This window comes from Rhinolophus hipposideros (genome assembly GCF_964194185.1).
Source record: "Rhinolophus hipposideros genome assembly, chromosome: 15".
NCBI lineage: Eukaryota > Metazoa > Chordata > Mammalia > Chiroptera > Rhinolophidae > Rhinolophus > Rhinolophus hipposideros.
Genome location: NC_138061.1, coordinates 26,982,467 through 27,000,361, shown reverse-complemented (window position 1 = coordinate 27,000,361; position 17,895 = coordinate 26,982,467). Strand labels below are relative to the sequence as shown.

The following is a 17,895-nucleotide window of genomic DNA, read 5'->3' as shown; positions in this document are numbered from 1 at the left end:
CACCCCCAAATACAGTGCCTGGCACATTGTGGGGACCCCATACCCTTACTAATCAGTACTCTTCAGGTCACCTTAGAAGGCCTCAGCCTCTTCTATCTTCACCATAATGTAGCCGAAACTCTAGCCAGGAGCATAGCTGTACCGAGCCCTCCCTATCCAGTTAGTGGAGGCCCCCACCCCCAGACACCAGCCAACCATACCGCAGCATCTCCCAATTCAGGACAGGCCCGATAATTCAGGCCTGACAGGTGACAGCTTATCTTTACCCTACCCCATGGCCAAAACTTTAGCAGGGTCTGAGAATACATCCAGTTTTATTTAGAGAAATGGGAGAGATGGAGGAGAAGACAGATAAGAAAGGAGTAGCCTCTTTCTCCCTCCCAGCAATGACTGTCACCTGAACTTCCAGTGGGGTTTGGTCCTTTTGAGTTCTACAAAGCTGTAGAGGAGAACTGCTAGTTCTTAGAGGCACTTGGGGATTTGGGGGGACTTCTCCTTCACAGAGATTTCCCGAAGCTTGCTGTGGGGTGCTTCTAAAACCGGGGATCATTGGGCGTGGCTGCAGTGGGGCACTAGAGAAGCGTAGCAAAGAGAAATTCAGGCACACCAGGTATATGACTAACATGAGGCAAGAAGGGAGCACAGAGACCTGGGAGCATGATGGATACCAATTAAGTTCTCTGAGACACTGAAGGTCAAAATTTGGACCAACAAGCAGAATGCTTAGGAGGAAGTTTCTACAAGAAACTTCTCAGTCCCCATTTATTTCCTTTGGGGATTACTGAGCATTAGCAGTGACGATCTCCTTTATTTGCTTATGTGTTTATTGCCTGCCTCCCTGACACCCTCTAAAAAGCAAGCTCTGTCTTCTTCAGTGACGCACACAGGCGATGTCTGCTGGTGGGAGGGAGGACTAGGGAAAGGGAGGCTGCAGGACGTGAGGCTACAGGAGACGGACGTTAATGCCTGTCTCCAGGTAAGAAGTGATGACTGTGGGGACGGAGAAGAGGGTGTTTAGGAGAGCTGGTTTGGTGATGGGCGAACATAACTGGGTAACCAGTGGGATATGACAAGGGAGGTGGAAGGAACACCTTCCTCAGCTCTGAGACACCATAAAGGCACCCATGTGGCCATTCTTCATGCTGAAATACGCTCATAGAACAGAAAATTTCAGAGGGCCCATTCAAAATAGTTGACATGAAAGACTTGGGATAACTTTAATGGGAAATGTGTATCACTGCAAGAGTAGAATTATACACTTTCATTGCAACTTATAAAAACAATCAGTAAAGACATGCCATGTTCCTGGATGAACTGGGTAAATAGGATAAATGTGTCAGTTTCCCCAAATTAAGGTTTAACCCCAAATTAAGGGTTTAATGCAATCACAATTCAAATTCTGAGAATTTTGTTGGGATTTTCTTAGGTTTTTGTAGAAAAGTGATTCTCAAATTCATCTAGACGAACACACAAGTGAAACTATTTAAGAAACATCTAAAAATGAGGAGCAAGGGCAATGAGGAAGGATAGACCCCACCAAATATTAAAACATATAAAGAAACTAACATGAAAAGACATATAGATGAATGGGACATAAATGCTAACACTACATATAGAAACACACACTGTGTGAGAAAGGAGACATCGCCAGATACGGGGAAAGAATACGTATGAATTAGATAGTGTTGAGATTATTCAGAAGTTAGATTATTATTCAGAAGGGTATGAACCCTATCCCCAAATAAAACCCAAGTGGATTGAAAGAAAGAGTTAAGCATAAAGAAACAAATCATGGAAAAGATTTAGAAGAAATATGTTATTTCCCAAAGCTGTAGTAGGAATAATTTCATGTATATAGAAGTATAAGAAAAAAAAATTGATTTGATGTAGTTAGCTTCAGAAACTTTAAAACTTTGTATATCAGAAAGACTAATTCCTTAAAATGAAAACAAATCACACTTACAAGGCAAAATACCTGCTGAAGATGACAAATGCTTACTATCCATTATATATCGTAAGTATCTCATGCAAATCAGTGAGAAAAACTATATCCTAGAGACATATGGGTAAAGGAAATTAGTGAACATGTTACAGAACAAAAATCTAATTAGTATAGAAGTTCACCCTTGAGAAATGAAAATTAAAGCAAAAATAAAGTACCACGTTCCAACTACGAAAGCAGCAAAATAAAGAGATCAGTGGTAGCACTCCCAGTCAGGTGGACGCGGAACTTGCATTTTATGAAGAATCATTTATTCAGCAAATTTGCTGAGCATCTAAAATGTGTCTGTCACAGGACGAGGCACTGGGGCTGCTCAGATAAATGGTAATTCACAGAGGTAAGGCAGAGCCTGCTGTCCAGTCCGGGAGAAAGCGGAAGACATGGCATGCAGAGGATTCCCAGAGAAGGACTGGCTAGGTTCGAGGGAAAACCCAGGTGAGGAACAGACTTTCCGGGCACGAGGGAAGGAAGAGGACAGCCTTACAGAGTGCCAGCCCTCCGCCCAAGTCCCACCGGAGTGTGGTGCCAACATTCCTTTCCAATGTCTCTCCCCACCCCCAAGTCGCACCCTCTCACCCACCTGCCAACTACCCTAAACTGCTCAGTTCTGACGGCCAAGTCCCCTCTCCATGGCTTTGTTCATGCTCTGCCTCCACCTGCAAGGCCCTACAACCCTAATTCAAATCCTTCAAGGCCGAGTGCAGCCTCTTCCATGAAGCCATCGCCCTCCTCTCTGCTCCATTTACATCTCCCTCATGGCCATTCATTCATTCATTCATTCATTTCCTCTTTCATCAAGCTTTTATGGGGCACCTTTCTGTGCCAGGCACTGTACCAGGTGCCAGGGACAGACAAAGAGATCAGACACAATTCCTGCTCTCACGGAGCTCCTGGCCCTGATCCTACCAGACCCGTGGTATAATTGTGAACCAGTCTGTTGTCCCTACAAGACAATTAACCCCTTGAGGACGGAGACAACATCCTGTTTATCTCCCCTGTGCGGTGTTCATAGCAGACGCTTAACAAATACATCCATTTGAATTGGACTGAATTAGATCAACTAATTGCTTGCATATATTATCTCCTCTAATTGTCACTGCACTGGTGTGGGGTAAGGTATTATTATCTCCTTTTTACAAAGGAGGAAACTGAGGCTCGATGAGGTAAAGCGTGTTTGTCCTCAGAAAATCTTAGGATTTTATCACATGGCCTTTGCACAGACAACCAAATGACCAATAAAGATTAGAAATGTCTCAAACGGCAAACCCCATGAATTGGGTCACAGAAACAGTACAAAGGAACTCAGGAAATCAAAGAAAGGAGGAGGCCAACCCAAGCCCTCTCCAGAGAACCGGAGGAGAGAAGCAGAAAGAACAGCATGGAGCTTCATGGCCTGTCTTTGACCTTTCCGAACAGAAGTCGGTTTAGTTCAAGGAGAAATGCATAGCAGTGGCTTTACCTGTAAGGATAGTACTGGTAAATAGAGGCTGAGATGACCACTGGTTTTTCGGGTGATGGCATATGTCAGTGAAGTGTAATGGGCCTTTTGTTTCAGAGAGGTTAATACCTATTAATGGTTCCATCCCATTGATTCACTGGGACAGGAAGAACCTATTCTGATGCCAATGCATGTTCTGGGCCACAATCCACCCCCTGCAAGACACTGAGTGTCCAGTTGGCCTTTTCTGTCATTTCCCCCCAGTGCCTTCCAGAGCCTAGGACATGGCATGCTGTATATCAAGCAGGAGCCAGAGACTGAAAGCTCATGGAAAAGAAGAAATTAGGTTGCAGAGGCAGGACCATTTTCCAGACAGCCAGGCAATAGTTAAAGCTCGAGGACCTTCCTCCCTTGATGGAGAAGAGAGAAGTGGCCCTGGCCAGTCTTATGGGACCTGAATGAAGGCCCAAGGATGGTGTCCCTTACCCAGCAGCCCAAGATGCCACCTCAAATGCCTAGAGTTGGGAGGCCAGGCACAGAATATATCAGAGTGGAAAAGGTCAGGTGTGAAATATGGTTAGGGAGTAGTGGGGTCGGTGGCAAACCGCAGAGCACCTGGTCCTCTTGAGTTCAACCCATCATTATAAAACTCTGCTGATTATTGCCATGTGGGGTTGCTAGACTAGCATCGCCAGATCTTCCAACTTTTCAAGAGAAGCCAGAATTCTGGATATTTATGAGAAAACTGATTTTTAAATGTTGGCAGTAAGTTAAAAAAAAAAACTTATGCACTACAAAATAAACAAAGCACATCTGCAGACCAGATTTGGCTCATGGGCTGACCCCTTAGGACCTCTGGGATGCAGAGTGATTGGAAAAGTCATGCCTGTAGGGGGTGCCAATGTGAGAGAAGACAGGAGTTCCTTGGGCAATGGCAGCCAAGGGACGCAGGAGCGTTATGGAGGACCTGGGAAGCAGAAAGCAAGGCGCTGCAGGAGCAGGACAGGGCGGATAAAGTTCAGAAGCTCCATGATAAGGCCAGCTGGGGCTTTTGTCTCACTGTTTTGGGTAAACAGGATCATTCAAGGACACCTAAGAAAAATAAGATGACCAGAACACAGGATGAGAGTCCATTGGCAACTCCAGCCGCCATCACTACCTTCTCTCTCTGGACCTCCTTGGAAGCCACAGAAATAATGGCCTGCAAACATCGGTGTGAACAGCCCCCAAAGAAATGCGACTTTGTCCTGCATGTCAGTCACAGGACAGCATGATGGGGTGGAGGAGCCTCATCCCAAACTCATACCAGTGGGGCCACCTGCTGCCCCTCGAGCTTCCCAATGCAGCCCACTGTCACTGGTGCAGTGTCTTCATCCTCACATAATTCCGCTGTGGGAGGCAGGCTGACCTTTCTTAACCTCCTTCTCCAGCTCATTGCTATTTGTTGTTGTTTTCTAAGATGGCACAAAGAAAGGCCATAGCCACATTTCTGCCAACGCCTATGGGAGCCCACCAGAGGGTCTCTGGAAGGTCTTAGGTGAGATGCAGTTTGAGCAGACTATTCTGAAATTCCAGGAGGCACACTGAAGGAGGAGCCAAAGACACTGTGGTTACCTAATCAGCCGTGCATGCAGTAGATACCACGCATTGAGTCCCTCTACATTCATTATCTTTGGCAACATAACCAAGAGACACTCATTCTTGTCCCTCAGGGATCTTAGGGTTCAACCATCCATTATACAGATAAGGAAACTGAGGTCCCATGAGGTGAAATAACATGGCCAAGATCTGCTGTGCAGTGGGTAACTCTAAAGGGTCGTGGCACTGGTTTTGTCCCCAAACAATTTAGTTTACCATCATGCCCAGTAACAAAATACTTGAGTAGTAAATACATTGGAAACGAAGGTCAATTCTCAGCGGTCACAAAATGCACATATCTAAAAGAGGCCAAGAAATACAGAGCAAAGGTGCACAGCTTTAAGAAAACTACAAATGCTAAGTTCAAAAATTGTAGGGGGTGACTACTTATGGGATAAAAGCACCCTTTATTTTGTGAAAAAGGATCCATGACAGGTTCTCTTAAGTCAGGGTGGGGAATATTTTTTATGTTATTTCATTCTGCTTTTTATTTATGTAGCCCTCCAATCAACTACTATTTCAATTAAGAACAGGAAACACAGAATACCATCTAATAAATACAAACAAAAACATATGTAGTTAAAGGAGAGCGAAAATAGAATCAGATTCAAAAGAACCAAACAGTGATGCTTGGGGAAGTGAAGCACAATCTTTTGGCCAAAACTGAGAGGCAAAGTTGGACCCTTATTTGATACACTCCATGCCCATCTCTTACAAGGCTATGTCCCCAAATTCCATGCATTAAAATGGCTGATAGGAACTCATCCAGTGTTTTCCTATGCACATAATATAATGACAAAGTAGATATGAGGTTACCAGGCTTCTCCCCATGACTAGATTAAACCCAAAGGGAGCTACCTCCACACCTCCACACCTGGGAGAGGTCAGTTTGCTCACCCATCGCCTCTGAGAAGAAAAGCCAGCTTGTTTCTTTCTCTCTAATTTCTAGTCCAATCCCCAAGAGGCTGGCTCTTCTACTTCTGTCTTAGATGGCCATGAGACTATAGTCTTAAATAAAGTCCTTTACTTGATCTATCTTGAGTGGCATTTGGTATCTTGAAACTGAAAGGAAGTTGTCTGGAATGTCAGGTCCTAAGCTCTTGTTTGTCCTGGATCTCAAGTTAATCTCCCCATTTAGACTCAGGCTCCCAGATTTGTGGCCTATGAGGAGGTCTGGGACAACGGCTCCCTGGATAGGTGGATGTCCATGGGTGGCCACTACCCCTCCCCTAATCGGTTCTGAGCCCTTCTGTGGCTCCAAGAAGAAGCCCAGCTCAGTTTCTCCAAATTCTGATCAATGCAACCACAGTAAAAATCAACCAAAAGGTGAATTTACTTTTCCCAACACTTCAAGTTCACAGTGAACTATGGCTTCAATCCAAGGTATAAGTCAGCCTCCGAATGAGGCCCCAGGGAATGAGCTGATAGAGTCCTTATGTTGCATTCTTTTCTCCTTCCCAAAGAACAGATGTGCGTTTTATCAGATGCCTCTTTATCATCTCAAATCATCTTACTAAATTGAAAACTTTATGGGCGGAATAACTGCCAGGCCTTGCCCAGTTCCAGCTCCGCCTCCCAGCTGCCCACTGTTGTCTACGGGCTGAGCCAACCAACCCTGTCCTCCTTCAGGGGATTTGAAGCATTTGGGCTCAACTCTTGAGGGTCTCAACAGCACATCTTGGCCCCGATTTTGATCTGTGGGATTCGGCTTAATTTCTGACGCTCGTCCCCATCTTATTCTCTCAGGCCAAGCTTCTGACTCATTGTGCTCCCTAATACTCACGTCCTAGAAGAACCAGGGGTCCTTGCCTTGTTCTTCTGAGCTCCCAGCACAGAACTGGAACTTTCTGTGAGTTCTACGAAAGGCCTCTCTAATGCTATGTGCCAGGGTCTCTGCCCTCACATGAACATTACTGCCTCCCCACGGCCCTGCTCTGCTTCCATCAGGCCCTATGCCCCAGGCTGGCTAGACCCCAACACCAACCCCTGCCTGATGACAGCTGTCACTTGAGGACTTCTCTCCACGTGGAAATGCTGCCTACTGGACCATCCCTCCTCTGGATGCCCTTTTCAGATACTCCCTGCAAGGTCGTCTGGGCTAGCCCAACATAAAGGCTCCACCCCTGAGCGTGAGCCTTTCTTTCATTGCTGGCACCCACTCCTGGCTGAGACTGAGGCATCACATATTCAAACAAACAGCCCTAATCCCACCTGGCTTGTGGGAGGAGCAGAGAAGCTAGGAGGCCACCATGCTTCTGAGGTTCAGGGCACCATGCACAATTCACAAATGTTTGTCTGGCACCATTCATGTGCCTAGCCTGATGCTGGAATTCAAGATGGAGAGCCAAGACCAAACGAGGACAAGTCACAGCTATTGACAGTCCGGTGGATGTGGCAAGGCACACACTGAGTGGTCCCCTGGGATAAGAGAGGGCAGGAGGGGGTGTAGCCCCATCAATACATGGAACACATCCTTGTCTTTTCCTATTACCTCCCAAAGGTAAAGATGGAGAGACCAAGTCCTCATAGCTCCAGGGGACAGGGTTAGTGGTGGTGCCAACAGCTGTTTCTAGAAGCAATGGAATACAGAGGCTTAGACGTCAGACAGTTAAGTCCTAACCTTGGCTCTGCCAATAACTAGTTGCGTAGTCAAAGACAGGTTACGTACCAATCTGAACATTAGCTTTCACATCTAGCGGTACTAACAGTACCTGCCACACAGAGCTGTTGTGTGAAGATTCCATGAGATCATGGCCATAACATATACGAGGTATAAGTAGTGCACATCACATGGTAGTTATTATTGTTCTCTGTGTCGTTGCTGTTAAAGAAGAATGAGCATCTAATCCATTTTCAGATCTCTGTACGGCCAACTTTATGACCCCGAGTTTGACTCAGGAGGATTCAGGAAGGCTTTGTGTTGGGGATTGACAGAGATTTTCCATGTGCTGGTGAGATCTAAATCTAAGGATCTGATCAGATCACAGTGGTGCAGGCCCAGCTCCAGAGACCCCATAGGGGTGCTGGCAGAATACTGCAAAGACAAAGAATCCCAAGGCATTTAGGAAGTGTGGAGTCTGGGACACAGAGGTGAAATGAGCATTTAGAGCAAGGCTGGTTTCTTAAATAGCCATGGACACGGCCCAGTAGCTCAGAATAGACAAGATGGGAAACATCAGCTTCTGTCAGAGCCAATAAGTAATTAAAACCATTTCCCCTTTGGGAGTCCTCGTTACAAAGGTCAAGAAATCAGATCCATTATCCGGACGGCGATAACTGCAAAGTGAGATTTCCTCTCCAGGTTTCCAGACATTTGCAAAGACGGGAGTGTGCAACATGGTCTTCCTGGACTCTAAGGAAGAAACAAACACACAAAAGGTCCAAGATATCAGCCACACAGGCCTTTCCTCCACATCTCATGTGGTTAGGAGAAGAGGTGTCTCAGAACTCAGAAACTGAGCCGTCAGGCTCGGCACCATCCCTTCAAAGAGGAAGCAAGAGGGTGGGGCGTGTGTGTGCCTGCGTGTGTGCCTGTGTGCGTGTCCTGCTAAGTACTTCCTTCACTACACAGCTAATCCGATTAGCAGCTGTAGGAAATTCTGCAATGTGAATGCAAGGGCCCCATTCATACAGCAGCTTGGCCAGGCCTGCCCAGAATTCCCATTCTTCTCACTGCAAATAGAATGCACACGGGACTTTCCCTTCCTCAAGAATGCACTCTTGCCTCCTTGCCCCCCGACACACACAGCCAAAATGCTGTTGCCATTTCCTCTGGCAGCTCCTGTGGCAGGGAAATGGGCCTGTCCAAAAATTGGAAGCAATCCCAAATACAAAATGAGGCTAATTTTAACAGCACTGTCAACTCAGGCAGTCTTCCAAGCTGGGTGCTGTGCTGAATGCACACCAGTTGTAGGGTCCTGGGTGAGTCACTGGCTTTCTCTACACCTGCATTTCTTTTTCTGTCAGATGCAGATTTGAAGCAAAGGACATAGCTGGAACACAGCCTGCAAGGAAGGGCACTCAGGGCCTGTACAGACACAGTGTCACTGTGTTTGGCTGGAGGATGAGGAGAGAGAAGGGAGCTGAATATGCAGGTTGTGGACAAAGCATGGAGGGCCTTGGGGGTCAGACTAAGGAATGTTCTGAGAAGTGACAGCGAGCCACTGAAGGGTTTAAGGAGCATACTTGTATCAGTCTCCTAGGCTGCCATAACAAATTACTACAAAGTATGTGGCTTAAAACAACAGAAATTGGGCCCAGCCTGGTTGCTCAGGCAGTTAGAGCTCTGTGCTCCTAACCCCAAAGGCTGCCGGTTCGATTCCCACATGGGCCAGTGGGCTCTCAACCACAAGATTGCCAGTTCAATTCCTCGAATCCCACAAGGGATGGTGGGCTCTGCCCCCTGCAACTAAGATTGAACACAGCACCTTGAGCTGAGCTGCCGCTGAGCTCCCGGATGGCTCAGTTGGTTGGAGTGTGGGCTCTCAACCACAAGGTTGCCGGTTCGACTCCTGCAAGGGATGGTGGGCTGCGCCCCCTGCAACTAGCAATGGCAACTGGACCTGGAGCTGAGCTGCGCCCTCCACAACTAAGACTGAAAGGACAACAACTTGACTTGGAAAAGTCCTGTACAAAACTGTTCCCCAATAAAGTCCTGTTCCCCTTCCCCAATAAAAAAAAAAAAATCTTAAAAAAAAACACACAAAAACCGAAATCTATTCTCTCACAGTGCTGGAGCTCTGCATCTTCACATGGCCTTCCTCTCTGTATCTCTCTGTGTCTCCTCTTCTTATGAGGACTCCAACCATTGGACTTAAGGTCCATCCTAAGATCTCATCTCAAGATCCCTAATGAATTAGATCTCCAAAGACTCTATTTGCAAATAAGGTCACATTCTGAGGTTTCAGGTAGACATGAATTTGGAGGGACGCTATTCAACCCAGGACAGTGGCTGCAAGGTCGGGGCCAGGAAGATCAATTGGAAGCAGGATGGGGGGAGAGAGACTCGAGGCAGGAAGACTGATTGAAACTAATCACCCTGAGCCGGGGCCCTAAGTGAACAGGGAGGGTGCTCCCTACTGGGGGTCCCAGAGTCCTCAGTGGCTTTTTTTGTGTGTGTGGCCAGTGCAACACCCTGAGTGGGCTATTAAACCAACCCAGACACACACCTTAGTGTGTCTTAGCTCACGCCTTGGCCCAGGTAGACTCCAGCCTACCTTCCAGTGATGGCAAAGGAATGTTTCCATGCACCTGTTGTTCTCGTTCCTTCTAACTAAGAACCCAGATGGGTGGACACATGGGTACATGGGAAGACACATAGCCTGTGAGGTGGGAAACCTGGGTTCTAGTGCTGGTTCTGCCACTGACTGAGCTTGGGACATTGGGCTCTTCTAGGAAATGAGGCCAACCAGATCCCTTCTAGGGCAATGACATTGATTCATCCTGCAGCCAGGAAAGCAGCCCCAAGTTCACAGGATGAGCCAGGGAAAGGAGCCCTGCAGGGGCTGTACTGAATCCTAACTCCCTCCAAGGATTCACCTTGAGCCTCACACACACAAAATCATCAGGTGAACGTATTAAAGCTGGCAAGTGAGATAACCTACACCTACGAAGACGTCCTTTCAAACATGTGGAACTATGAAATGGCAATAAAGGTGTGGTTCCTTTTTAATTTAAGTTTTAAAAAATCAAAGCAAATGTTTAAAGGTTAATGTTCAACATTGTTCACCGTAGCAATGTTTCTAATAGGGAAAAAAAGTTACAGGAATAAAGGAAAACAACCTTCATTCCCGTCTGTTCAATAACTTGTGGCAGAGCTGTACATTAAATGTGAGAGATCACAATGTGCTGCACGAAAAGATGTCCATGACGTGTGTCAAGTGAAAGACACAAGTTACACGAGAGCATGTTGAGAAAAATCCCTTTTATGTTTTAAAAAAATCTCTGTATGTGCACGGCCCAAGGGCAGTACGCCTGGAAGGAATCCAGCAAACAGGTAATGCTGACGATACATCCCTGGGGCTGGGGTCACAGGGGATTGTCACTTGCTACAATTTTGAACTATTGGACTTTTTTTTTTTTAAAAACAACTGGCAGCATTAGTTTAATCAGCAAAAACAATAAAATGTATTCCCAATCTGAAAATAAAATAACTATTCTAGATAGACGCAAAGCATTCTAGGCCCTCAGACCAAAGTAATCGGGATAAAAATCAGCTTGCCATAAAAACACACTGGAAAAAAATACACACACACACACACACACACACACTCACACACACCAAGCTTGGGAAGGCAGAAACACCAGGAGGGGACATGTTTCAAAGGCCTCAAGCCTAAGCCCCTGACGTTCCCTGCAGCACATGGCAAATTTCCTCCATTCTCTATTTTAACCTTAAACCCTCACACGTCACTGGTCTTTATGCAAACACTACTAATAACAATGAGGAGGAAGAGGCAGACCTGATATTATTGAGCATGTATTATGTGCCAGACACTGTGCTAAGCACTTTACACATTTTCTTTTTTGTTTTTTTGTTTTTGTCCTCACATTACTATTCCTGCTTGACAGATGAAGGAAGAGGCCCAGATCAAGGATTCAAACCCAGGCTGTCTGACCCCCAAGTCCATAACTGTGACCAGTGTTTTAACCACCTTCCTGGAAGCAAAGCCCTGTTGGAGCACTTTGTCACTGAGGACCCCGGGAGATGGCTCCAGGGTCTGCCAGCCACTGCCTACCTCTTCCTTCTCCCTTCTCCACCGATGCTGGCCAATGCCTTTCAGGTAGAAGAAGCTGGGCCACCTATAGGGGTTCCAAAGCTTAATATAACGTAGACTCTGCCCTCTCTTAGCTCACAGGGAAGAAGGAAAGAAAAGATAGGCACTAAGTTCTTAGACCACAAGGCTGACCCTTCCCACCCACCCCTCTGACAGGTACCTTCACCATCTTCCCCAGCCCACCTCTCCAGCTGCATCTCCTTATCACAACCCCTCTGCCCCCCAAAAAGCCACCCTCCAGTGACTACACTTTCCCTCTGTTCCCTAAATAAAGAGAGCCCCTCTCACACTCACCTTGCACACTGCTTCCTCTCTGCCTGATATGTCTTCCTATGATTCTTCACCTAAGGAACTCCTAGTCATTCTTCAAGACACAATGTAAGAGTGCCCATTTCCATGATGCCTTTCTTGGCTCACCTAGTATGTTTCTCCACTCGCTCTTCTCTCTTCCCACTGCTCCTGGGTCATTACAGCACTTGCATGGAGGGATTACAGTGTATCAATTTATATTTCAGTCTCATTCCACTAGATTGGGAGCACCTTAGTGATAATATCTGCCAGTGCCTGAGAAGGTACTATGTGCCAGGCAGCAGGCTAGCCCAGTATCACAGGAGCTGATCCTCCCAACCCGCTATGGAGCTGAGTGTTGGTTTCATCCCCATTTTATAGATGGTAAACTGAACCTTAGAGATGTCAGAGAGCTTGTCCAGGTCTAAACTCTGCCTGCCGTGAAATGTTGCTTTGAAGGCAGAGATCTCTTCTTATTCCTCTTTCTCTCTCCAGCACTGCATTTGGCCCATGATATGTGTTCAGAAAAAGAGTATAAAGCTTCAGGTATGCAAGATGAGTAAGTTCTGGAGATCTGCCATACCACATCATGCCTGTAGTTTATAATACTGTAGTGCACACTTAAAAATTTGTTAACAGGGGAAATTTCACATAGTGTTCTCACCACAATATTTTTTTAAAAGTCTCAAGAGAAAGGAAGGGTGGGTGGAGGTGTCACAGGTAGCAGAGACAGTGTAACGTTTGGTACCTGTGAGCCTTAGTCACCAAGTAACAAGCCATCATCAGCCACACCAGCCCATCATCCCCACGGTCAGCCTTCCTGAGCACTTCCAAGAATGGACATTCCACAGAGCTGAGGCGTCTGTGCCCGGTGGGCAGGGAGGTGAGGAGAATTCAAGAGACCCGTCCCATTACTATTCACTCCAAGGTGGAGGCAGGAGGGAGAGTGAGAGAACAGTAATCAGTCTGAAGCCCCACCCGTGTTTCCTGGTCCCAGGGGATTTTCACCTGGGTTGCTGGGGCAAACAAGTGGACAACACCCCACGAGCAAACATCTCCCTGGTGCTAATGATTGTTAGCGTCATCATCAGACATGCCCTCGATGAAGCCCATCCAGAATCCTCTCCAGTGGGGAAGTGCTGGACCCCAAAGCCAGAGTCCTAAGAACGTCCACCGAGCTCAAGCCTGAACCCTTTTGATAAGGAGGCACGCCAGCCCTTCTCAGAAGGCTCAGTACATTTGGAGGCTCTGGCGCGACAGTCTGCAGTGGAGAAGGAAGGGTGACCTCTTGGTTTTCCACAGTCAGGTGGGTACTGAACTGACAGGTCAAATAAGGGTGACTTGTGGTTCATATCTACCCCTGCTGGAGTCCCAGACCCCTCCCTCCAGGGCAGGGGAAGTAGTATATGCAGTACTTACCTGTTCGATGTCCCATTTCCTCCACTGACTGCTTGATCCAGTCTTGTGCCTTATCTATATGAAATAACTTCAAATCCTCTTCATCTAAGGCAATGTCTCCCCAAAAGACAGCTGGGAAGAAAACAACATAAATGGGTCAATTTAAGCTGGAGGTCAAGAAGTGGATTTAGTAATGCCCCAGTGGGCATTGGGTAATGGGTAGCAAACTCTAGAAAAGACAGTCCATCCAATCAAATTTCTTCCTGACCTAGGGCTGGTAGAGAGAAAGGAATGAATGATATAATTCTATGCATCAGAGCTACAGGGCTGGGACCAACCATCATGAAGATCAAAGGCCTAAGTCTGTAAGGTATTTTGAAAGATCACCCTGCCTTAGTCTAGCTGTAGGCAGCTCTGGGCAAAACCACCACACAAAGACAGCTGTTGCTCTCTTCTTCAGAGCCCCCAGGATATAAAAGAAAAATCTAATGTGATAAGTGACACTATTGTTCACAATAGTTGCTGTCTTTCCCTAGGGAATGGTTATATTTCCCTGCCCCACTGATGTCAGGACTAGCCACTTTACCTGCTCTGACTAATTAAATATGAGAGAAAGCTTTAAGAGCTGTGTCCTCTTTTCCCTTTCCCCAATGGCAAGCAAAATTCCAGAAGGACGCAACTCTATCACCCTGGGTTCTGGAGTAAACATGAAGTGGAGCAGAGGGATGGCTAATTAGAGTGGATATGTAGTGTGAATGAGGAAAATAAAAACTGTTATTTTTATAAGTCTCTGAGATTTCAGGCTATTTGTTACTGGAGCATAACTTCTTTATCCTGACTAGTACAAAAATTGTTATCAAAAGTGGTATGCTACTGTAACAAAAATACATTGTCTTTGGGATACAGAGTGAGTGTCAAGGAAACTGTTACTAAAGGCTGGAAGGAGGTGATCTATGTTATACAACGATCAACTATTTGGTAAAACTAACTGTTGCCTGCATCAACTTAGAAGGCAGATGATAAACTGAACGAGTTGATGTCTTTATGTGAAGAGACTAGAAATCAGAATGTTAACTGCATGCCTTGGTGGCCATCAGCTGTGTCTGACAAGGTACTACAAGAAAGATAAGAGCTTGGGCAGCTGGAGGACTCAGTTGGTTGAGAGCACGAGCTCTGAACAACAGGGTTGCCGGTTCAATTCCCACATGGGCCAGTGAGCTGCGCCTTCCACAACTAGATTGAAGACAAAGAGCTGCTGCTGAGCTTCCGGAGGGGCATCTGGATGGCTCCGTTGGTTAGAGCGTGAGTTCTCAACAAGGTTGCTGGTTCAATTCCCGCATGGGATGGTGAGCTGCGCCCCCTGCAACTAAAGATTGAAAATGGGGACTGGTCTTGGAGCTGAGCTGCACCCTCCACAACTAGATTGAAGGACAATGACTTGGAGCTGATGGGCCCTGGAGAAACACCCTGTTCCCCAATATTCCCCAATAAAAATTTTAAAATAATAATAAGAAGTAAGACAAGAGCTTTAAACATAATTGGACATGGAAGCATCACACTCTCTGAATTCAAACTATATTATAAAGATATACTAATCAAAACAGCATGGTGGTAACATAAAAAAAGACACACAGATCAATGGAACAAAATAGAGAGCCCAGAAATAAACCCACGCATATATGATTAATTAATTTGCAACAAAGGAGCCAAGAATTTACAATTGGGAAAGGACAGTCTCCTCAATAAATGGTGTTAGGAAAACTGGACAGCCACATGCAGAAGAATGAAACTGGTCCTCGGTCTTACACCATACACAAAAATTAACTCAAAATGGATTAAAGACTTAAACATAAGACCTGAAGCCATAAAAATCCTAGGAGAAAACATAGGTGGTAATCTCCTTGACATAGATCTTGGGGATGGTTTATTGAACATGACACCAAAAAGCAAAATGAACAAAGGCAAAAATAAACAAGTGGAAGTACATCAAACTAAAAAGCTTCTGCACAGCAAAGGAAACCATCAACAAAATGAAAAGGTAAGCTAATGCATGAGAAAAAATATTTGCAAACCGTATGTCTGATAAGGGGACAATACCCAAAATATATAAAGAATTCATTCAATTCAATGGCAGAATAGCAAACAATATGATTAAAAATAAGGAGAAGATCTGAATAGACATTTTTCCAAAGAAGACGGGTGGACAGATACACATGGACAACAGATAGATGAAAAGACGCTCTGTATCATTAATCATCAGGGAAATGCAGCTCAAAGCCCGGGGGCTATCACATCATACCTGCTAGCATGGCGGTTATGACAAAAAGAAACAAAAAACTAGAAATAACAAGTGTTGGCAAGGGTGTGGCAGAAATGGAACCTTCGTGCACCGTTGGTGGGAATGCAAAGTGGTGCAGCCACTATAGAAAAGAGTATGGAGGTTCCTCAAAAAATTGAAAATGGAACTACCAGATGATCCAGCAATTGTATTTCTGCGTATTTATCCAAATAAAACCCTAATTTGAAAAATATATGCACGCCTATGTTCCTTCCAGCATTATCTACAATAGCCAAGATGTGGAAACAACCTAAGTGTCCATCGATGAATGAATACACAAAGAAACTGTGATACACACACACACACACACACACACACACACACACTGGAATATTATTCAGCCATAAAGAAAAATGAAATCTTGCCATTTACTACAACATGGATACTCCTCAAGGGCATTATGCTCAGTGAAATAAGTCAGAAAGAGAAAGACAAATATTGTATAATCTTTCTTTATGTGGAATATATATATATGTATATATATCATATATCATATGTATATGTATCATAGATACAGAGAACAGACTGGTGATTGCAAGAGGCAGGGAGTTGGGGTAGGGGATAGGTGAACTTTTTGCTTACATAAATTAAGTTTTTTAAAAAAGAACTAGGAAATTTACAGTAGGAATGAAAAGGAATAGAGAGACTCCAGAAATTCAGGGACTTGGAGAGTTGGAAGAGTTCACCTATCTTCATCACTAAATAATAAGAGAAAAAAAAACCGAGAAGGCCTTTGAGTAACAAAGGCGGATCAAAACTCAGCTCTGTGGTTGGAGAACTGGGAACGCTCATCCACGGCTAGGGGGAATGTACAATGGTTTACTCCCTAAGGAAAACTATTTGGCAATTTCCTGAAAAGTTAAACAGAAACTTATTATAAGACCTAACAATTCCACTCCTAGGGATCCTCCCAAGAAAAATAAAACCATAAGTTCACACAAAGACGTGTATTCAAATGTTTATAGAGCCTTATTCATAATAGCGCCAAACTATCAACCATTGAAAGAGTAAACAAAAGGTGGTATATCTATATTAATGGAAAGCTGCTTAGCAATTAAAAAGAACAAACTATTGCTTCTATAGACACATGCTACAATATGTATGAATCTCAAAAACACGCTAAGTGAAAGATGCTGGATGCGAAAGACTACATATTATATAATTCCATTTATATGAGCTGTCTAGAATAGGCAAATTGATAGAGCCAGAAAGAATATTAGTGATTGCCTAGAGCTAGGGGTGGGCATGAGGCTCACCTATAAAAGGGCATGAGGGAAGTTTTCGATGTTGTAGAAATCATAACCGGATTGTGGTGATGATTGCACAACTATAAAATTACTTAAATCATTGAATTGTACACTTACTTTCGCCTTGTTGAAATGTGTAACAAAGTTGTCTTGGCCAATGATAGCTTCCAGCTGCCTATCCTGAGGCCTTTCCACCTCTCTGAGGACTTAGCACAAGATAGTCCAAATACAGTGTCATCTTTTCCTCAAAGAAAAATATGTCCTGTGTCAATCCTGTTATTCATAATGGCATGTGATCAGGAATAGTTCTCACACATTCTGAGAGCAGAAAGAGAGAAGCAAGAGGGTGGGAGGAGAAGGGATGGGTTAACAGGAACTGGAAAGACCCAAACAATCTAAGGAAGTAATATAATGGTCTTCAAACTTTTGTGCTTGCCTACATATTCCCTAAATCATTTTCAAAAGCTACATATCCTCATGTAGATGGTTAGCCGGACAGCTATGATTTTTCGCCGTAAGTTTAAATACATGTATTTTGTTCATAAGAAGTAGAAAATCGTGAACAGTTTATGAGGATTGACTATAATTGGAATAACTGTTTCATGATGTGATTTGGTGAAACAGATGTAATTACCTTATTGAATAACACATGCTGAATCTGAAAGAAAGCAAGGAAAATGTTTATCTTGGGTCTTATTCATGGATCTTGAAAAATGTAGAAATCCGGAACAATTCCAGTTATACTTAAAAGAATTGCTGTCATTAACTTA

The 17,895-nt window shown here is 44.8% G+C and overlaps 1 protein-coding gene across 1 annotated transcript in view; it reads right to left on the bottom strand.

Moving 5' to 3' along the window:
• The window catches only part of TLL2 (tolloid like 2), a gene marked incomplete at its 3' end in the record, with an annotated part of 113,939 nt that overhangs the window by 72,067 nt on the left and 23,977 nt on the right, over positions 1-17,895 (bottom strand). The window contains exon 2 of the mRNA XM_081074744.1: positions 13,562-13,672. Within this exon, the coding sequence (XP_080930870.1) occupies positions 13,562-13,672 (111 nt within the window). The remainder of the gene's footprint in view (positions 1-13,561; positions 13,673-17,895) is intronic.